Source organism: Sus scrofa, chromosome 1 (assembly GCF_054392235.1).
Source record: "Sus scrofa isolate SSC_HxYL_T2T_F1_AM1 chromosome 1, Sscrofa_HxYL_maternal_Yorkshire_Landrace_v2.0, whole genome shotgun sequence".
In the NCBI taxonomy this organism is placed as follows: Eukaryota; Metazoa; Chordata; class Mammalia; order Artiodactyla; family Suidae; genus Sus; species Sus scrofa.
This window is the reverse complement of record NC_139383.1, coordinates 77,484,197-77,506,878: the sequence shown is the minus strand read 5'-3', so window position 1 is coordinate 77,506,878 and position 22,682 is coordinate 77,484,197. Positions and strand designations below refer to the sequence as shown.

At 35.7% G+C, this 22,682-nt stretch overlaps 1 protein-coding gene across 6 annotated transcripts in view; it reads left to right on the top strand.

The window, feature by feature from the left end:
* Window positions 1-22,682, top strand: part of REV3L (REV3 like, DNA directed polymerase zeta catalytic subunit) — a 203,864-nt gene that overhangs the window by 65,519 nt on the left and 115,663 nt on the right. For all 6 annotated transcript variants that reach the window (XR_014807038.1, XR_014807043.1, XR_014807044.1 and 3 more), the window contains 5 exons: window positions 5,139-5,213; window positions 9,716-9,876; window positions 16,013-16,112; window positions 21,275-21,369; window positions 21,933-22,037. Coding sequence is in view for 3 of the 6 variants with exons in the window: in XM_021091238.2 (XP_020946897.2) it covers window positions 5,139-5,213; window positions 9,716-9,876; window positions 16,013-16,112; window positions 21,275-21,369; window positions 21,933-22,037 (536 nt within the window). In the remaining 3 variants the exon portion in view is untranslated. The remainder of the gene's footprint in view (window positions 1-5,138; window positions 5,214-9,715; window positions 9,877-16,012; window positions 16,113-21,274; window positions 21,370-21,932; window positions 22,038-22,682) is intronic.

The following is a 22,682-nucleotide window of genomic DNA, read 5'->3' as shown; positions in this document are numbered from 1 at the left end:
TAAAAATTTTTTTGCAACAAAAGATAGATGGGTAACAGGGATTTTGGTTTTAACTTTTTCCACTTCTCTGCTTCTTAGAACTGTAGAAATTCATGTAATTCATTGGTCAGATATTTATTGAGAACCTTTTATGTGCCAGGCACTATTCTAGGTTCTTGGGATTGGTGAACAAAACTAAGATCCCTGTCCCCATGGAGGTTATAACATGAGATAATTTTATTTATTTATTGTGATAAATAAGTGCCGTAGAACAAAATATATAAAACAGGATAAGAAGGATCTGTAGCATGGGGTGGGGAAGTGGAGTGGTGGCAGTTTGTCATTGACAAGGTAAATTTGATGTTTGAGCTAAGACTTGAAGGTGAGGAAATGGGAACAAAATGGAGGCCAGATGACTGGAATGGAGGGGAAGGAGAGTGGACAAAATGAGGTAGGAGAGAAGTGAGAGGATAGAGATCTTATTGGCCAGTGGATCACCAAAGTCAGTTTTACGTAGTTTGACAGCCATGAGAATGCACCTCTCAGATCTCCAAATAACAAGGAGCATAATTGAACAATGGCCCCAGCTACCTCACTAAAATCTATCCATCTATCATCCCATATAAGCTGAAGCTGCTTTCCATAGGCTACTCCCAGTCAGTGACTAATAAACATGGCAAAGATGCTAAGGCAGACCTGTTTCTGGGAGACATTGAGGGCTCTTGGACAGCCTTTCTGAACTTTCATTAGAATCATACTGTACTAGAAGACACTTCCACCGATCTTCTCTCTGTCCCTCTCTCCCCACTTGGATCAGACCTGTATCTAAGTCTGGTAGTTGTCCCAGCCACTCCCAGATTCCTCCTTATATTCTCTCCAAGGAGTTTCCACTAATAAATTTCTTGCACATTTTGACATTTACTTCTTGAAGGACTCAGACTTAACACACTTGAGAACTTAGTTAAATATATTCTTTCATCCCACCCCAGACCTGATGACTCTAGTGGTGGGGCCCAGAAGTTTGTGTTTTAATAAGCCTTTCTGTCGATTCTGACACATAGTCAAGTTTGAAAACCACTACAGTAAGCTATTCTAAGGACTTTAGCTTTTACTCTGAACTATTGCCTGCTTTTGAGCAGCCATGATGTAACTGAAACTTGAAAGGGTCACTTGAGCAACTATGAGAAGAATAAATCATGGGAGCATAAGATTAGTAGCAGGGAGGAGTTCCTTTGTGGCATAGCTGCTTACGGATCTGGTGTCATTTCTGCAGCAGCTTGGGTCGCCTGCTATGGCTGGATCCAATCTCTAGCCTGAGAATTTCCACCTGTCACAAGTGTGGCCAAAAAAAAAAAAAAAAAAAAAAAAAAAAAATAGTACAAGGAGGGAGAACATTAAGACTCTGTTTCATTAATTTGAGTGAGAAAATAAGGTGGCTTGAATGAGGACAGTAGCAGGAAGTGGTGAGAAGTAGTCAGCTCCTAGATCTGTTCTGAGTGTAGGATCACCAAGATTGCTATCTTTACTGGATGAGGTTTTAGAGAGGAGTCAAGGATGACTCCAGAATATTTAGTCCATGCAGGTGGAGCAGGCCAGCAGGAAAGATTTGAAGTTCATACTGGAACATATGAGTTGGATATATCTTTATGAAATCCATATTGAATCTGTCTGCTTCTTCCACCTTAATCCAGTTTTTCACCTGGACCACCACTTTATCGTTTTAATTGGATTTTCTTCTGTTCATGTCTCTCTCCAGAGCTGCACAAGTACTCTTCTTAAAATGTAAATTGGGTCCTGTTTAAAGTATTTAAAATCCTTGAGTGACTTCATATTGTTTATAAAATAAAACTTAAGCTTCTAACCATAGCCTATGTGATCTAATCCCTGCCTACCTCTGTAGCTTTGTTCACTGTGTTCCATCCAAAAGCACTGGTCTTTTTTCAATTCCTCTCATGTACTGAGCTCTTTCCTACCCTTGTACGTGCAGTTTCCTTTCTTTGAGTGCTCTACCCTTCCCCAATCCTTCACATCTTTCATATCTTCAGAGAAGTTTTCTCTCATTTCTCTTCTTAAAATAGGTTTTCATTTTTATTATTATTCTGTATCTTGGCCCATTCTTTGTTTCCTTTAGTGCTTACTGCAGTTTGCAGTTATTTTAATGTTTTGTTTGTTAATTTTTATGTGCTTATCCCACCAGCATGTACATTCTATGAGTAAAAAGAACATGTTTGTCTTGTCCATAATTATATCCCTAGCACTTCGTATGACATTGGGTCACTTAGTAGACATGGTTCAGAACTATTTGGTTGAATAAATGTATGAGGTGAAACAACCATCCTATGATAACAATAATTAGGTTAAAGATAATCATTAGCTAACTTTCATATACATATTCTTATTTCAAAGTTGAATCTCCAAAACAGCCTAGTGAAATGAATAGTCACCAATCTTCTGTATTTTTGATGGGCATTTGTTAAAAGCATAGCCATATTTTTAAGAATAGTTGAGTCACAAATCTAAACACTTAGAGGTAAAAGATGAGCTGTTCAGTCTAATTTATGGCTGCCATTCTCTTTTTTTCTCCTGTTCTAATATTTTTGTTTGTTTTTTTCCTTATCTAGCTCTTCTTTTCCATTACCATGAATTCTAGCTTCTGTGATTCCTTTACTTCTTCAATATTCCCTACTTCTTTAAGGTAGACCTGGTTGCATCTAGCTACCAGGTTAAAATTTGTACAAGATTTAATTCCAGCCTTCTTAGACAGTACATTATTCTTGAAGCTGGGATAAGGAGACCCCAGCCTTAAAAAACTTGTTTCAGGGATTCCCTGCCACTTAACTACCATGATTCTAGAAACTATTCTGTAAGATTCTTAATCTAAATTAATTGAGTTTTTGCTATCTCTGCTCATTTTTTCCTCATTGTTATATTAAAAAGCTAACTGATTATCAGATACAATTTTTTAAGTATAAACACATCTACTCTCCAACTCTGTGCTCCATCTACTGTATTTCTCCCAAGAGTCTCCTTGTTGAGGAATTTTTTTTGACAAAATCAGCTAAAGCCAATATCAGAAGTGAGGATTGCAGGTTAAATTATACAGAGAAGAAGCAGAAAACTGAATTTATAGAATTTCTTGGCTAGAAGAAGCAAAAAATGAATTTATAGAATTTCCAGACTATATTTTGGGGCAATAGGTATGAAAGCAGAATCCTATATTTAAAAAGAATTTTGGAGATTTAAGAGTCTTGTATTCAGTTTTTGAAATTTATGAGATTCTAGTTGTAAAAACCTAAAGATTGTCAGCAAAACTAAAACAAAGCCAAGATAACATGGACCACACCAGTTTAGATTTAATTCTTTCTTTCCCATTTACCTAGCTAAGGGTAACCCCAGTCTTTAGTCAAGAGAGCTATATTTGTATATATGCAAAATACTGTAGCAGGAGAAATAAAGAGTTGAGTTTTGCCAGTGAGAGAGAATGAGATTATTCATGTAATGTGTCTTTCACTCCTTCCTTCATGGCAACAAAAAACAGGGTGAACAGCATCAAACTAGACAGGAAGTGGTAAGTGTTTAAAAAAAAAAACAAAAAAAATGCAAAGAAAGATAAAGGGGAGAGGATATGGAGTGATGGTTAGAGCAGACCTCAGGAGGTGAGTTTGAGCAGAGACCTGGATGGAGATAGAAAGTATGCCATGCAAAGGTGCCCAGCAGAACCTTCCAGGCAGAGGGAATGTCATGTTACTTGAAAGTGGGTAAATTAGAGGGGGCTGAAGTTTTATAATGACTGGAGGAAAAAGGAAGAGTGGGTCTGAGATAAGATTGGAGTGAGTAAAGGATGAAATAAAGAATCTTCTCAACCTTTTTTTTTTTTTTTTAATAGAAATTGCCATACAGATTTTAATAGAAATCTGCCTTACAGGTCAGATAGTTTTGACCTAAAGGCTTGAAATAGCTTATCCTTTTTTAAAAAAGTTGTTTAAGTATACCCAAAATAATGATTCTGTTACCAAATTACTTCTGTATTTGAAGTCTACTACCTATCAGACATGACAAAGAGAAGTGGTGTCCTAATCAGACTTAAGTTCTATCTAGTGCCCTAAGGGGAAAATATTTTTTAAATGAAAAGAAATTGAGTTTATCCACCTAAAGATTTGACCAACCACTTATTTACAGACAAACTCGAGGCAAATAAAAAACTTTCTATTTTGTCTTCAGATTCATACCTATTTTTATATTGTTTCTAATTGTGTCATCTTTGAAAACAGAAGTCTGTATATGAGTTTCAGATCCTCCTGAAATAACATGACATGATAGCTCAACTTATTCCATCTTGCCTTGAGAACTTATTTCTCACCCCATCATTTAGATTTTTGCTTCTCCCTTTATCCCCTGCAGCTGATACCCTGAAAAGAACCCAGACTCCTTAGTAAGGCCATGGTCTTTTCAATCTCTTAAGTTCCTATCTACACAGTTTTCATAGTCTTCATTTGTTTGTGTGTGTGTTTTATACACACACATAGATATGTATAACAGGTAAGTTATTTCTGCTTATTAAACTTATAAATGTAATAATAAAAAGAGAAAAGTAAAGAAAGTGATCCAAATGCTGTTAACTAAAAGACTTTGTTATTGGAGTTCCCTGGTGGCCTGGTGGTTAAGGATCCAGCATTGTCGCTGCTGTGGCACAGGTTCAATCCTGGTAACTTGTGCATGCCACAGGTGCAGCAAAAAAAAAAAAAAAATTTGTTGTTGAAAAGCTTTAAATTTTGACAGAAAAAAATGGGAGATGGGAGAAGCTATCTGAAAGGTCTCTGTTTTTCTCATGCATGATCAGAGTTAAGAGAAAAGAGCCACATTTTAATAGAGCCATGATGATTAAAATTGAGCTACAAATAGTTTGCTGCTTCTTTTTGTCACAGGTATTTTTAAACTTTTTAAAAGAAGTGATAAGATTTCAGTATGTTCTATGTTAACTTTGTGGTAGATTTAATTGAAAGGTCTTAGAGGTCTTTTTGTTTTGGCTGATTTTTTAGAGGGGTGGTAATATTTAATGTAAGACTGAATTAGGCCAGCTGAGTCTAAATTAGGACAGTAAGTTGCGTTATTTCATCTCTGATGAAAATAATTGGAAATATCTTTTTCTTTTATTTCAGGCCTTTTTATGGTTATCATGAGAAGGAAAGACACTTTATGAAGATCTATCTTTACAATCCTGCAATGGTGAAAAGGTACAAAGATAAATGAAATAAAAATATGAATACCTATCACTTAAGTGTTTTAATAATAAAAAGAAAAATCTAGAAGAAAGGACTATGTAGTTTGTAGCATTATTATAGAAAGAGACCATAATAAGTACATATATGTATAAAGAGAGAGATCCATGGCTTGGACTCTAGAAGGGATATTTTAAGGGTAAGGGACCTTGTTTTACACTCCCTAATTGCTTTTTTTCTGTCTTAGAGAGTTTGTGGAAGTAGATAAAGGAGGTGATGGCTGCCTTGTATGATCTTAGTGCTCTGTTAGCCAGACCAAATGTTCAATACTGAGAGAAATTTGTTCTTCAGTTCCAAAGCAAGGAGAAATGTGTGATTTCTCCCAGAATGGGAGAACTTTCTACTGTGAACTTATCCCCTTTCCAGAACTAAAAGATTTTTCTGATAAGATAGGTGATGAAATTAACAATTTTTTCATATTGTTTAATGAAATGTATCACCAAATAGAAGACTTATATAACTAGATGGATCTATATTTTCCAAATGACCAGTGTACAATGTTAGAAAATTATTCATATAGAAAAATACTCTAGGTATTAGGTAGGCCTGTAGATTTTAATGGAACAGAATACAAAAAGTTCATTATTATGGTTTCAAATTCTACATTGTTGCTAACCTTTAAGAAACTACCACTCAGTAGCATTTCCATGTAGCAGTAACAAAGATCAATTTATCTGAAAAGGCTATTCATTTACTCTTCCTTTTTCCAATTACATATCACTATGAGGCTGGATTTTTTTTCATATGCTTCAACCAAACAATGTATGAGAACAGACTGAGCAGATGCTGATGTGAGAATCCAGCTATTAAAACAGATTTGCAAAAATGTAAAACAATTCCTCTTTTGGCACTACATTGGAAGGATTTTTTTGGGGGGAAAATATGGTTTTTCTTTATTTTTTTACAAAACAATGTTATTTATGTTAATATAATGGGTTTATTGTTATTTTAAAATTAGTAAATAAGCTTCTTAAAATTTTCTATTTTAATCTGATATGGTAAATATCAATGGATATTAACCAGATAAGCAAAAGCTCTTTGACACTGTTATTACTTTTTAAGAATGAAAAGGGGTCCTGGTGTCAAAAAGTTTGAGAACCATTGGAATAAACTGCTCTTAATTTTCTGAGAATCTTTTTTTTTTTTTTTTTTTTTTTTTTTGTCTTGTCTTGTCTTGGGCCACACCCGTGGCATATGGAGGTTCCCAGGCTAGGGGTCTAATTGGAGCTGTAACCACCGACCTATGCCAGAGCCACAGCAACGCTGGATCCGAGCCACGTCTGCTACCTATACCACAGCTCACGGCAACGCCGGATCTTTGACCCACTGAGCAAGGCCAGGGATCGAACCCGCAACCTCATGATTCCTAGTCGGATTCGTTAACCACTGTGCCACGATGGGAACTCCAATTTTCTGAGAATCCTAAAATCTGTTCACATCCATTCTTTCTTCCTCACTGCTTATTACAGTGAAAGAGATTTCCCCCCTTACTGACCACACTCAGCATCTAGTCTCTTTGGCCTTTTTGTCCATCTGTCCTTTACCCCCATCTCCCTTTCCACACCATTTAAATGTTAATAAGACTCTATTTTATACATACACACATTCATACTCATAGCTATTCTCCTGGAAGAATTTATCTATACTTTGTGTATCCAATTTCTTACCTCCCATTCACTCTTTAACTTACTCCAGTATTAGCTCTGCCTTCTTTAATGACCTCATTGTTGTTAAATCCAATCAACACCTCTTTGTCCTTAATGTTTTGACCTCAGGTCAGTGCTTACAGTGCCTTAGAGTCAGGTTACTTTGATATAAACCTTCTCTGGTTTTACTTATAACTATGTAGTCATTCATATTTATACCATTATGTTGGTTTCTCTTTTAACATCTGCAGTTGTATCTTGGACTTTTGTCTTAAACTTTCATTTTTTTCTCTATATATGTTCCCCTCACGTTACAGTCTTGTATACTCCCATGGTTTTTTTTTTTTTTTTTTTTTTTTCCTTTATGGATTTGGTTTCCAAATGTACATCATTAGCTTAAATTTTCCTCCAGAGCTCCCGATCAATATATCAAACCATCTACTGGATAAATAGAATAGCACTGTAGTTAAGAGTGAGGGCTCAAGTTGGAGAAAATTTGGGTTGAATTTTAGCTGTTCCACTTTTTTCTTGTGTGATTTTAGACAACTTTTGGATCTAAGACTCAGTTTCTCTATGTATAACATGGAGATAATGGTACCATAGGTTTGTAGTAAGAATTACTTGCAGTTAAGCATTTGGAGCACCTAACAATGTCCAGTATACAGTGCCAAAGAATATGTTAGCTACCTCTGCTATGTTAATAAAATTATCCTTATACTCATTTTTATTATCGTTAATTTCTAATATTTTCATAGAAATCTACCTGAGAGAGTTCCTGCTGTGGTGCAGTGGGTTAAGAATCTGATTGCATTGGCTGAGGTTGCTGTGGAGGTGCAGGTTCCATCCCCAGCTGGGTGCAGTGGGTTAAAGGATTGGGTGTTGCCACAGTAGTGGTGTAGGTCACAGTTGCGGCTCCAATTCAGTCCCTGGCCCAGGAACTTTCATATGCCGTGGGTATGGCTATTTAAAAAAAAAAAGAAAGAAAGAAAAATCTGCCTGAATACTTCATTACACCTAAACTCCTCCAGTATGTCTAAAACTGAGTTTATCTTTATTCCCCTTCTAAATAAAATCCCCAGATGTATTTTCTTCCAGTCCTTTCTATTTCAGTAAATGCAGCACCACCAACTAGCTGCTTAACCAGGAAATCTAGGCATTATCCTCAGCTCATATTCTTCCTCACCCTCCACATTTAGTTAGTCATCAAGGCTTGACCATTTTATTCCTTATATGTCTCCTGAATCAGCACATTTCCACGATCCTTGTGAAAGCCACCATCTTTTTCCACAGTAACCTTCTCACTCCCTATCTCCAATCTCTTATGTTCTCTAGCTCCCCTGGTCATTTCATTTTCCTGCTCGTCACTTCTCAGGCAAATTCCACCACTTCTTCAAATATCTTCATTTCTGATTTCTTATTACCTCTGCATGATCTGACTTCTTACCCTCTCTCCATCACCACCATAGCCTTTGTCACTAGGCCTCACTCACTGGTTTCAATTCTTGAATAAACCATGTTTTCTTGTTACCCTTTACATTTACAATTTCATTTGCATGAAATATTCTTTCTTCTCTTCAGAGAAGAAGTATCTCCAGTTCATTGTTTACTCTCCTGCTTGGATACTTCTGTTCAAGAAGGTTTTGCAGAAACTACAATTTGGTTAATTTCTCTTCTAGATGTTTCATATATTTCCCCTGCATAGCACTTATGCTATATATAATCGCCTATTATTTGTGTTCTGCATCACAAAGGACAAATAACACAGAGAAGAAACATATTAAAAGAGGTAACATCTGGAGTCCCCATTGTGGCTCAACAGTAGCGAACCCAACTAGTATCCATGAGGATGTGGGTTTGATCCCTGGTCTTGCTCAGTAGGTTAAGGATCTGGCACTTCTGTAAGCTGTGGTGTAGGTCACAGATGTAGCTTGGATCCTATGTTCTGTGGCTATGGCAGTGGCCTGCAGCTGCAGTGGCCTGCAGCTGCAGCTCTAGTTTGACCCCTGGCCTGGAACTTCCGTACTGCACATGTCGCCCTAAAAAGAAAAGAAAAGAGGTAACATCTCTGTGGAGGTGAATCATATTTCCTTTTTTAGAATTTTGTTTAATCTTTTCAAAATTTTTTTCTGAATTTTTAAAAGGAAGATCTCACATTATTAAAACTTTTTTTGACATTTTACCTTTCTCAATATAATTAGCATTAAACTGGCTTTAGAAGTCAAAATATTCTTCATTTAAGACTTTTTTTTTTGTTCCCTAGTGGCCTAGCAGTTCAGGATCCAGCATTGTCGTTGCTGCAGCTTGGGTCACTGCTATGGTGCACGTTCGATCCTTGGCCTAGGAATTTATGCATGCTGTGAGCATGGCAAAAAAAAAGTTAATTTTTAAATTTTTTTTATGGTTGCACTCATGGCTTATGGAAGTTCCCAGGCCAGGGATCAAATCCAAGCTGTGGCTTGCAGCTGCAACCTATGCCAGAGCTGTGGCAATGCTGGATGCTCTAACCCACAGTGCTGGGCCGGGGGATTGAACCCATGCCACCAAGGGTCAACAGTGGGTCCTTAACTCACTACACCACAGCAGAAACTCCAAAAAAGACATTTTTTGTCATTCTCTTTTCGAGCATGTGGCTTACTTTATTTAAAACTTGATCTAAACTTTCAATTTACAGCAAAATACAAATTTCTAGTAAAATGAAAATGAAAATTTTGTATGTACTTAATGTATTTTAGTCACTGTATTTATATATTGTTTTAGTTAACATTTTAGGGAACATAATTTCATTATGTAACTTTTGTTTCCCTAATTTAGGATATGTGAACTTTTGCAAAGTGGAGCCATAATGAATAAATTTTATCAGCCTCATGAAGCGCATATTCCCTACCTCCTGCAGCTCTTCATTGACTACAATCTATATGGAATGAATTTAATAAATCTGGCTGCTGTCAAGTTCCGAAAAGCGAGAAGGAAAAGTAAGGTTAATTTCACAATGTCAGATTAAAGCTTTGAAACATTATGTAGTTGATGATTTATAAAATAATACATATTTAGAAAATAAATGCCAAGCAGATAAGAAATAAAAAGAAATACGCAGAGTTCCTGTGGTGGCGTAGCAGTAACGAACCTGACTAGTATCCACGAGGACATGGGCTTGATCCCTGGCCTCGCTCAGTGGGTTAAGGATCCAGTGTTGCCGTGAGTTGTGGTGTAGGTTTCAGACAAGGCTCTGATCCCTCATTGCTGTGGCTGTGGCATAGGGTGGGCAGCTACAGCTCAGATTCCACCCCTAGCCTGGGAACTTCCGTATCCTGCAGATGTGGCCCTTAAAAGACCAAAAAAAAAAAAAAAGAGAGAGAGAGAGAGAGAAATATGCAAAAATGCCTTAAAGTTTATCAAGAAAAGAATCTCAAAATAATTTTTTGTAGTAACTTTATTGAAATATAATTCACATACCATATGATTCATTCACTTAAAATAGACAACTCAGTGGTTTTTAATATATTTACAGAGTTATGGGTCTATCACCATAATGAAATTTAGAACATTTTCAACACCTCTTAAAAAAAACCCATAATCTTTACAAATCACCCCATTCCTCCCATGCCTCTACCCCTTAGCAACCACCAGTCTCCTTTCTGTCTCTTTATCTTTGCCCGTTCTGCATATCTCATTTAAGTGGCATCATATGTTTGGTTTTTTCTTCTTAGCCTAATGTTTTCAAGGTTCATCCATGTTGTAGCGTGTATTAGTATTTCATTTCTTTTTATGGCCAGCTAATAGTCTGTTGTATGAGTATTCTGCATTGTTTATTGATTTATCAATTGATGGACATTTAGAGTTTCCCCCTTTTGTCTATTATGAACAATAGTGCTGTGAACATTCATGAACAGCTGTTTGTATAGCCATATGTTTTTATTTCTCTTGGGCATATACCGAGGAGTAGAATTTCCGGGTCAAATACTCTCGCAATCTTTTGCCTTTTATTCTTACTGGATTTCTTCTCTTCTACTTAAAACAATGTGAAACCAGCATTTTTCCTCCAACACTGCTGTCCTTTCTGTTATAATTTTTTTCTTTTCCTTCACTGGAAAAGTTTTAAAACCAAAAGTTAGCCTTTTTTTTCTCTCTCATAGTTTAACAGCTATTCTTTTTGGTTTAATTACTTGCATTTCTTCTACCATACCCAAACTGTTCTCTGAAAAGTAACCAGGGAGGATTTTTTTTCCCCCTGAATGCTGGGCTAGGTTACTGGGATCACCTCTCCTACTGAAAACAATTTAAGAGTTCCTGTCATGGTTCAGCAGGTTACAAACCTGACTAATATCCATGAGGGTGCAAGTCCACTCCCCAGCCTCGTTCATTGGATTAAGGATCCAGCGTTGCTGTGAGCTGTGGTGTAGGTCGTAGTTGTGTCTCGGATCCTGCTTTGCTGTGTCTGTGGTGTAGGCCGGCAGCTGTAGCTCTGACTTGACCCCTAGCCTAGGAACTTCCATGTGCCACAGATGCAGCCCTAAAGAGAAAAAAAAAATTAAGGGCTAAGATAAGTTGTTGTTGTTTTAATCTTAATTTATCACAGAGAATACAAAACAATACTGACCAGTACAAATCAGTACTGGCCAAAAGAGGGACTAGATTGCTGAAAACAGCCTTTGCCTTGAGGGGTTTGTTAATCCTAGAAAATTTAGAACATCTACAGAGACAGTCTCACTAAGTGAGGGAGATAGAAACAATGACCCAAGGCCTGCTGATCAGGTCGGAACCCTCAAACTGGGAAGTAGAACAACTTCACAACATTTTCGGCCCAATTTGAATCTCCTGGGACAAAAAGAGATTCCCAAATCTAGAACTTCATCTGAGGTGGTGGAATCATTTGATATCCATATGCAAGAAAATAAAAGTAGAAGAGCCCAGACACATACCTCACACCTTATATAAAAATTAACTCAAAATGGATTATAGGAGTTCCCATCGTGGCTCAGTGGTTAACTGGTTAACGAATCCAACTAGGAACCATGAGGTTGTGGGTTCGATCCTTGGCCTCACTCAGTGGGTTAAGGATCCCTCATTGCTGTGAGCTGTGGTGTAGGTCACAGATGTGGCTTGAGTCCTGTGTTGCTGTGGCTGTGGTGTAGGCCAGCGGCTACAGCTCTGATTGTACCCCTACCCTGGGACCCTCCATATGCCGAGGGTGCGGCCCTGAAAAGACAAAAAAGACAAAAAAATAAAGATTATAAACTTAAGTGTAAAATGTAAAACTATCAGACTTCTAAAAACTAAGAGAAAGTTCCGGACAAATTGGTTTTTGTCATTTAAAAACTTTTGCTCTATAAAAAATATTAAGAAAATGAAAAGATAAGTCAGACTGGGAGAAAATATTTTCAAATGATCTGGTAATATCAAATACATATCTAGAATATATAGAGAATTCTTGAAACTCAATGATAAGAAAGCAAATAGCCACATTAAAATCGTCAAAAGACCTCAACAGACACTTGAACAAAGAAGATATAACCATGGAAACACATGCAAAGATGATTTTTAACATTATATATCACTAGAGAAATGCATATTAAAACCACAAAGAGCTGTCATTACACATCTATTAAAATGGTTTTGATTACCCCACCCAGAAAAAAAACTAGCAATAAAATAAATGCCGGTAAGGCTGTGGAATAACCAACAATTCTTATTCATTGCTGGTGCGGAAGCAAAATAATGCCATCACTTTGAAAGACAGTTCGGCAGTTTCTTGTAATGTTAAATACAGACTTACTACATGAACCAGTGATTATACTCCTATATATTTACCCAAGTAATTTAAAACATATCTACCCCAAACCTGTATGCAAATGTTTATAGTGGCTTTATTTCATACTTGCTGTAAATATAAAGTAACTAAGATGTATACTCAATGTGGCAATGGATGAACTGTTATATTCCATACAGTGGAATACTGTTTATCAATAAAATACATCAAGCTTTTGATTCATGCAGTATCAATGAATCTTTTTTTTTTTTTTTTTTTCCATTTCTTGGGCTGCTCCCACAGCATATGGAGATTCCCAGGCTAGGGGTCGAATTGAAGCTGTAGCCGCCGGCCTACGCAGAGCCACAGCAACGCGGGATCCAAGCCGCATCTGCAACCTACACCACAGCTCACGGCAACGCCGGATCCTTAACCCACTGAGCAAGGCCAGGGATCGAACCCGCAACCTCATGATTCCTAGTCGGATTTGTTAACCACTGAGCCACGACAGGAACTCCTCAATGAATCTTTAATGCATTTTACTAAGTGAAAGAAGTCAGACCTAAAAGACAACAAATTGTATGATTTAATTCATATAACATTCTGGTAAAGGCAGAAGTATAGGAATAGAAAACATATTAGTGGTTGCCAAGAATTGGAGAAGAGTGGATGCTGACTACAAAGCAAATGTATAGGGGAAATTTTAGGATGAAGGATTATTCTGTACATTACTGGCATGATGATATGATTCTATGCATTCATCCAACCCATAAAAACTGCCTTAACCAAGTATCAATGGGTAACATCCCCAGTTATGTTGTGTGGATACCATATCCCTTGTCAGTGATGTGATAAGGATGCTTCATCTCTGTGGTATTTACAGAAACCTGTAGCAACAATCTAATTATGAGAAATACATCAGACAGACCCAGATTGGAGGACATTCTGTGGGTTACCTGACCAGTACTTGTGACTGTCACCATCATGAAAAACAAGGAAAGACTGAGACATACACCAGAGGAGACTAGGGAGACATGATATCTAGCTGCTGCGTGGTACCCTACATTGGATCCTGAAGCAGAAAATCGACAGTAGTAGATAAACTGGTGAAGTTCAAATAGAGTGTTTAGTTAATAGGAATGTACCTATGGAATGTGAAATGAAAAACAATGGGAGAGACGTGATAAGCAATATTCAGAAACTCTTCTGTACTATCCTTGCAACTTTCCTGTATCTAAAATTATTCCAAAGTAGAAAGGGGGGGGAAATAGTAACAGGTTGGTTATCAGTGGCAAGTATAGCTAGGAGTTCAAGAAGAATTGAATGGAAAAAGATCTAGAGTGTGTACGGGAGGTATTTATCAGAAAAGGAAGTCATTTTCACAAATTTGTTTCCAGTAGGTGAAAAAGCATCAGAAAAGCTTGAATTAGCAAATTAATATAAGCCATTAATTTTAATTATAAAGTTAGATGCGTATTGGAAGGGATTTTCAAAATGCAGAAAAATTTTACAAACTTGAAGGTAGAAATACATGAAATTTAGTTGGAAAAAATTAAAAGCAGGAAAATTTCAAGTATGAAATTTTTTACCTTTATTATTACTAAATAGCCCTCAGATCTTTGTTTTATAAAAAACAGATTAATAGTTGTACTGAAATCATGGACAGAATAGGTATATTGTTTTTTTGCATTATATTTTATCATGTTACCACAGACACATTATAATTAAATGGACAGTAAGTTTATTATAAATATATGTTACATATATATGCATAATGTAACATTTTTATGTTTTAAGGTTAATGTATATAATGTAGTCTTTTGGAAAAAAAAGTCTTTTGAAAGTAAATTCAAAAGTGAAAATGATTTAGAAATTTTACCATTATATATGCATATACAATTTTGTCTTATTATTTGGATATATTACTCAATTGTCAAATGAATGTTACTGATTACTATTGTTAAGGTGAAATATATAGAAATATTCTTAGCGTCATAGAGACATTTCGTATTACACTTTTTAACATCTGAGTTGAAAAGAATTATGTATGTATTTATAAAATAATACATAAAGAGATAAAGCATGAACTTTTATAATGTGACACAATTTTGAATCACATTTTTTGAATAACTTGTGTAGGTTATTCATTCATATAAATTTATTAGAAAATAATATTTGTTATAATCTTCAACTTGCAAAATAATTCCATGTAAATACCCTAGCCACATAATAGCAAAGCCTTCAAAAACTTCTGAAGGTATATAGATAGAATCAGTTACTTTAGTTGGGTATGTGTTTTGTTAAAATATCAAAGATGGTTAGGTCTGATTTATTACACCATCATTTTGTGATTAAGCTAACCAAAAAGAAAAAGTACTAAATTTAGTTGGAGAGGATTGCAAATATATTATCTTTCTTAATGTTAGGATTCTTTCTATGCCCCTCACTCAAGCTTACCTTATCTGAAAATTTAAATTCCCCATAAGAGATCACAGAAAATTTGCTAAAATTGAAGAAACTACTTCCCAAGCAGGGCTGAGTTTCTACAACTGGGACAACTAAGCAAACTTGTGTAGCTCCCTCCAGCTGCTGGTCAAATTGTATTTGCATTTTCCCCAGGTTTCCACTCACTGTTACTGCCATTACTTTTGGAATGCATTGTGTAATTTCTTTTTATTCAGAAATTAGTATTAAAGTATGTTTTGAATTTTGCCTGGAATCTGATTTCCACTAGGATTTCATTTGAGGCTCATGCAGAATATGCTAGGAATTTAGATTAAAATCTACAAAAATTCTTAGTTCTTTGTTTTTATTTTATTTTATTTTGTGCTTTTAGGGCCACACCCACAGCATATGGAAGTTCCTAGGCTAGGGGTCGAATCAGAGCTGCAGCTGTGAGCCTACACAACAGTCACAGCAACACAGGATCCAAGTCACATCTTCGACCACTATAGCTCATGGCAGCACTAGAGCCTTAACACACTGAGCAGGGCCAGAAATCGAACCCACATCCTCATGGATACTAATCTGGTTTGTTACTGAGGAGCCACAGCAGAAACTCTGTTAGTTCTTTATTTTTAAAGTGAGATTTTAAGCATATCCATTACAATAGCACATTTAAATGTATCATAATTTTATTCTAGTACGAAAGTATTGTAGCCATTTCTCTCTCAATTCCATATATTGCAGATACTTTTACCCCATTCAGTTTGGAAATAGTACTCTCCATTGTGAGGATCCTGTATGAATTTTTAGGATATAATTTTAGGAACCAGTGATATGGGTTGTATATTAATTTACCTAAAGGGTAATTATATGCAAATTAAAAGTGGAACTTACCTCTTTTACCTTTTTATTCCTAGGTGATCCATTGCGTGCAACTGGATCTTGTAAGGATCGGCTACCAGGAAAAAATTCTTTTACTGGTACTTTATTTCGGTGGGAAGATGATGAGATACCAAGGTGAGTTAATGTTGTAAAGGAAAACTTACATATATCCTACTGTATTCGGAAATCAGTGGTTAGCATGATTTAACTTTAGCCTTTATTATGATTATTTTTATCTACAAGTTTATCAAAACAAATCTCAACATTAGTATGTTACGTAGAGTCAGATTTCAAAAATAGATCATGAAAATATACCTAATTATTACCTAATAAAAGGAATCCAGATGTAAGTTTTTATACTTCTCTCCAACATTCATCTTCATTGTACATTCTAAATTGATATATAGCTTTAAACTAAAAATTACATAATAAAATAGTAATTTAAAACCTAAACAAATATTTTTAATAAAAATAACTCAGCAGGTTAAGAACCCAACTAGTATCCATGATGTGGGTTTGATCCCTGGCCTTACTCAGTGGGTTAAGGATCTGGAATTGCCATGAGCTGTGGTGTAGGTTGAAGATGTGGCTTGGATCTGGCATTGCTGTGGCTGTGGTGTAGGCCTTTACCTGCAGCTGCAGTTCAACCCCTAGCCCGGGAACTTCTCTATGCCGCAGGTGCTGCCCTAAAAGGAAAAAATAAATAAAAATAACCCATAAATATTAAATATTTGTGGGGGAAAAAAGGGGGCTGACATAGTGTATAAGAATAATACAGTTTGTGATTTCTTGTGACTATTTTTGATTTACTAGACTTTCTTAGAGAAAACATATTACAAATGTTTAGATTTTCCTACCATAAGATGGTTATATAATCAATACCTATCTTAATTATCAGTAACAGCTTTATCTACATAGAACCCAGAAGACTTCTGTTTTATACCACAGAGTTGTTGCCCAAGCTCTCTTATCCTTTTTATTGATTGTTTGGGTATTGATAGGGTGGTATGGTTTTCCTCTTTTCACTACACATAAGTCACCAGATATGTTTTAAGCAGATATTTTTTTGAAGAGTGCAGAAAAGGAAAAGCATTTAGTTAAGTGACTTCATTTTTTATTTCATGATAAGAAAACGTGAATTTATTCATCAGTTGAAGATAAAACGGTCATAAAAATACTTGTTTAGAGCTTAATTTAAGCTAGATCCTAATACATTCCTCACAGAATTTCTGTATTATAGAATTATTTGGGCTTTTTAAGACCTAAAACTAAGAAAGAATCTCATTAAGGGAGTTCCTATCATGGCTCAGCAGAAGCAAATCTGACTAGTATCCATGAAGATGCAGGTTTGATCCCTGGCCTTGCTCAGTGGGTTAAGGATCCAGGAGCTGCAGTGTAGGTCACAGACATGGCTCGGATCCTGCATTGCTGTGGCTGTGGTGTAGGTCAGTGACTATAGCTCCAATTGGACCCCTAGCCTGGGAACCTCTATATGCTGCAGGTGTGGTCCTAAAAAGACCAAAAAAAAAAGGATCTCAATCAATATAGAAATACATTGTCCTATAACTGAAATATCATACCAAAATGAAACTTCAAAGGCTTCAAAGTAATATGGTCAGTGACTTGCCTTACTTCTGGATTCATTTAACAAGTAACAAGACTTTTTTTATGAAAGTTGTACACGTGCACATACATATGTACTACTTGGTTCCTTCTCAGATACAGCAGAATTGTTTTTATAATTGTGTTGAAATGGTATTGTTTAGAGAGAACATTATCAAATTCAAATTCTAATCAAATACAATAGAGTTGTTTTTATGATTGTGTTGAAATGGTATTAAGTTTAGAGAGAATATTATTTATCTAATTTAGGTTCTGATCAGTCTAGAACAAAGTAACCCACAAGCTATTTGCTATCTCATTTTTTAGGCCTGTGACACAGTTCCTCTATCTATCTAAAATTGCAGCAAATCAGCTTAACCCAAGGATTTTACCTACTCGCTAGATTCCTTGGTTTTTTTGAGTTGTACATATAGTAACTTGGTTTTTTGCATGATCAACTCAAATCAAGGTTTATTTGAAGCATGTGAAAGTTCCCAGGCCACAGATTGAACCCAAGCTGCATCTGTGACCTACGCCATAGCTGCAGCAATGCTGGATCTTTTAACCCACTGCACCAGGCCAGGGATCAAACCCATACTGCTGCAGGCAGATTCTTAACCCACTGCCCCAGAGTGGGAACTCTAAAAACTTTTTGAACAAACACTTTTCTGATTAGGTCAAAGACTATGGTATAGCTTCACTGCTTAGGAGTTAGTTTGGGGAAACTCTATGTATTATAATGAAAAGTTTGAATTATTAACTTTTAAGACCTGACAAATTATAAACAAAGATACAAAAAAGCAAACTAGTGAAATTAGAAAAGTATTAAGATTTAGAATTTATAATAAATGTAGGATAGCTATATGTTTTGACCCATATTTTTAGGATGCTTGTTATTAAACATGAAAATTCATCATTTCATTAAGTACAAAAAATATAATATCAAACATTTTTGCCAAATCGGTACTCTTAAATTTTCTTTCTTTCTTTTTTTTTTTTTTTTTTTTTTTTTTTTAGGGACACACCTGCATCATATGGAAGTTCCCAGGCTAGGAGCTGAATCAGAGCTGCAGCTGCTGGCCTACGCCACAGCAATGTCAGATCCGAGCTGCATCTGGAACCTACCCTGCAGCTATGGCAACGCCAGATCCTTAACCCACTGAGAGGCCAGGGGTCCATCCTGCATCCTTATGGATACTAGTCAGGTTGTTAACCCACTGAACCATAATGGGACCTCTAGTACTCTTAAATTTTATTAGTCTCATGTGTATTCTCAGTGTTAGTACCTTCCTCTGGGTACCTTCTTTTTTTTTTTTTTTAACAAAAAATGTTTTGTATCCCTTTGCAAACATTGTTTCAAAGACAATAACAAATAGAGAGCAACAAACTAATAATTATGAGATGAGCCCTGCTTAGTTAGCAGCTCTACTTAACCTTACTGGCTAGCTAAAGTTACCACTTACTGGAGTTCCCGTCATGGTGCAGTGATCAATGAATCCGACTAGGAACCATGAGGTTTCGGGTTCGATCTTTGGCCTTGCTCAATGGGTTAAGGATCCGGCATTGCCGTGAGCTGTGGTGTAGGTTGCAGACGCAGCTCAGATCCCACATTGCTGTGGCTCTGGCGTAGGCCAGTGGCTACAGTTCCACTTCGACCCCTAGCCTGGGAACCTCCATATGCTGTGGGAGCGGCCCTAGAAAAGACAAAAAGAGCAAAAAAATAATAATAATAAAAAAATAAAGTTAACACTTACTGTAGACCTTCAGGGTCATTTGGCAGAGTATTGAATTCACAAAAGTTGAATCTACCGCAGTAATCTCAATCCTGCCTGTCTTTCAAAGGATCTGATGAGATTTTTTTCATATTATAGATGTCTGAGTTCCACCTTTGACAATTGTAAATAGTAGGTCTTTCTGTTAAGCTATGAACATAAATGTTCAGAGAGACACAGTTTTCTAACTACCATTGTATTGCTTATCTACGTTTTGTGACTAAAATGAATGGTATACATATGTTTGCTGACTCACATTTTTTACTTGCACTTTTTCTGTCTACTGGAAGCAATTGCACCTTTCTGTCTACTGGAAACAAATTTTAAATTCTGAAAACGACTTCCTTTCCCTAGGAACACCTACCTCCTGTTCGGAATGTCTGAAGTAGTTTTGTAATAAGGGGTAGAAATAGTTGTAAATTTATACTGTGAGATTACATTTCTTTTTTATTTTTTTTGACCTCACCCACGGTACCTGAAAGTTCCCAGGCCCGGGATAAAACCCACACCACAACAACCATCTGAGCCACTGCAGTGACAGCGCTGGATCCTCAACCTGCTGCACTACAAAGGAACTCCCTAGAGATTGCATTTCTTAATGTTATTGTTTCCCTCTTTTGTCACAAATGTGCTACTCCTGGAAAATTCACCTTAGAGATTTATAATATAATTCTTCCAAAAGTGAGAAACTTTTTCGTATAAAGGAGAAAACTGTTAGCCAAAAACTGTCTCATCTGATATTTTAATTCATGGCAAAGCTGATTTTGTTAAATTATATGCATAAAGAAGACAAGCTATATTGAGAATTACTTTTTCTGAAAGTTAAAGGGATGGATATATTGTAATAGGATGACTAATACATCCCTTCTCTATCAATGTTAAAAAGATATATTTGTGCAATTTGTGTCTATATGTGTGTGTGTGTGTGTGTATATACATACTTAAATTGTAAAAATTCTGCACTTTAACAAATTAATCTCAAATGTGCTATCAGAGTTACCTTAGGTATAGACAGTGGGAATTGAGGATATGTTAACACATGTCTCTTAAACTGTTTTTAAGTTTCAGTGAAAATGTTAATAAAATCTGCCCTCACCCACTTTCTAGTAAAAGTTCCCTCCTTTTCATTTGGTGACCATATTGGTAGGATATCTAAATTTTGGAACGGCTGTATTGGGATCCACACTAGTTGTGATATGTTCATTGTTCCAAGCAGGGACAGTTTATTGGTGTCTTCCTAATTTTTCTTATGGCTCTAATAAAAAACAAAATGACTTTTAAGTCAAACACAATTACTGGGGAATAGTTCTGTGTAGTTCTTATAAAAAGTAATGACCTCATCGTGTCACTTCTTTTCCTAGCTATGATTCCCCCTGTTAAACTCCTGTGGTTTCTCAGTTCCGTGGTTCTGGAGAATTTTAAAGCATTCCACAGCTCAGCATTAGTTGAGGGCAGGGAAAACAGTATCATTTGCCCACTTTTCAGTATGTTCACCTCCATTCATCTCTTATTATATACTTCCTCCTCATTTTTAAAAACCCATCTTTGATTGCTGAGATAGATGTCTCTGGGGAAATGATTGCATATGTGTGGTTTTGATGTGCCCCCTCTGTTGTCCCTGTGTCGTCTTATTCCATTCTACCCTGGATGTGACCCACATGGTAAGACATTGTACATTCCTTATGTATAAAATATAATAAAAAATATGTAAAATACACTCCAAAAGATATTTCAGTAGAGTTGTCAGGTTTTGTATTTTTCTCTTCCAATTTTTCATTTCTTCATATATATACATAGAGTAATTAACATAATATCATTGGCTGTTCTGGTTACCACCTGAACATGAAAAATTGTTTAAATAAGAAAAATCTTCAGAAAATTTTCTCTTTCATAATAAATGTGTCCTTTGATACTCTAATACAGCTCTTTAATACTGGAGGGTGTTGAACCACAGAGTACATGTGAATTAGAAGTGGATGCTGTAGCTGCTGATATCTTAAATCGGTTGGACATTGAAGGTATATACACAGTTATTCTTAATATATGTTTTTATTTTCAAAATTAAGTGACCAAACAGTGGATAAAATAGAGAAGAAAACTTTATTAGGAAAGTGAGATTAAAGAAAGGAGGGATGTAAAATCAAATATTATGAATATTTTTCTGTACCTTGAGATAGTCATTAATTTTTTTTATGTTTTAATTCATATGAATTTGTTTGCATAACCATGAACTTGAAGTAAGTGTGACACTAAATAAAATAGCTATTTTAAAGAATTTAATATGCTTTGCCTTTCAATTTTTTTTATTTTCGGGTACCAAGGAGTAGACTTATAGGTCTCTTGGCTGACATCAAATGCTTGACTCTTACTCACTTGCTGGGTTTTGGAGAACTAGTAGGAAAACCCAAAAAAGAGTAATATAATAAACGTGGGTTGGCATAGTTTGTCCTATTACACAAAGTAGGTAATTGTTTTTCTTAAATGGCAGTATTTTCTTTTTCATATAAGGATTTCTTTTTTTTTTTTAAGCAAGTATTTTCATTTTGACCGTTGTAGTACTGAAGTATTGTTGCTATTACAGCTCAGATTGGTGGAAACCCTGGTCTACAGGCCATATGGGAAGATGAAAAGCAACGGCGAAGAAACAGAAATGAAACTTCTCAAATTAGTCATCCTGAATCACAAGGTATAAACCTGATAGTACTCTCAAGATTTTTTTAAACTAGATGTTTTAATGGAAAAATTTAAACCATTGAGTTTTTAAACTTGATGTTAGATTTTACTTTTCAAATTACCTTTAAATTTTCTATATATATATTTTCTATTCTCACTGCTCTGAGTGGTAATTCTTTACCTCCAAAGTGTCACTCATAATCTCTCTTCTCATAAGAAATTGACCTCCTCATTGGTCTTGGTTTTCACTGTACCTTATTCTCTTGCCCTAACTTTTTCCTCCCTTTTCTTTCTCTAGTATGTTCTAACCTTTCATATTTCCAAATGAGTTACAGAATATTTAAAGAAGAGCTTGAATCCCAACTTGGAAACACTTGTTTCAGTTCATTAAGCTTTGAAAATGTAATAACCCTTGAGATTCTGCCCCACCCCCCAGTTATTTTCTGAGTATGTCATATAATTCTCACTTTGATTACCTTGTACAACTCTGAGGAAATACTCATTTTTTTATTAAACCCTCCTATATTCAAAAAGAACTTGAGTGGGCTTAAATAATGCTATGGATACAACAGAAACTTTTAAATAAAGGTAAAAGAATAAAAGACATAATTCAAAAGGGAAATGTATTTGAAATAAGTGATAAGCTTATATTGAAGTC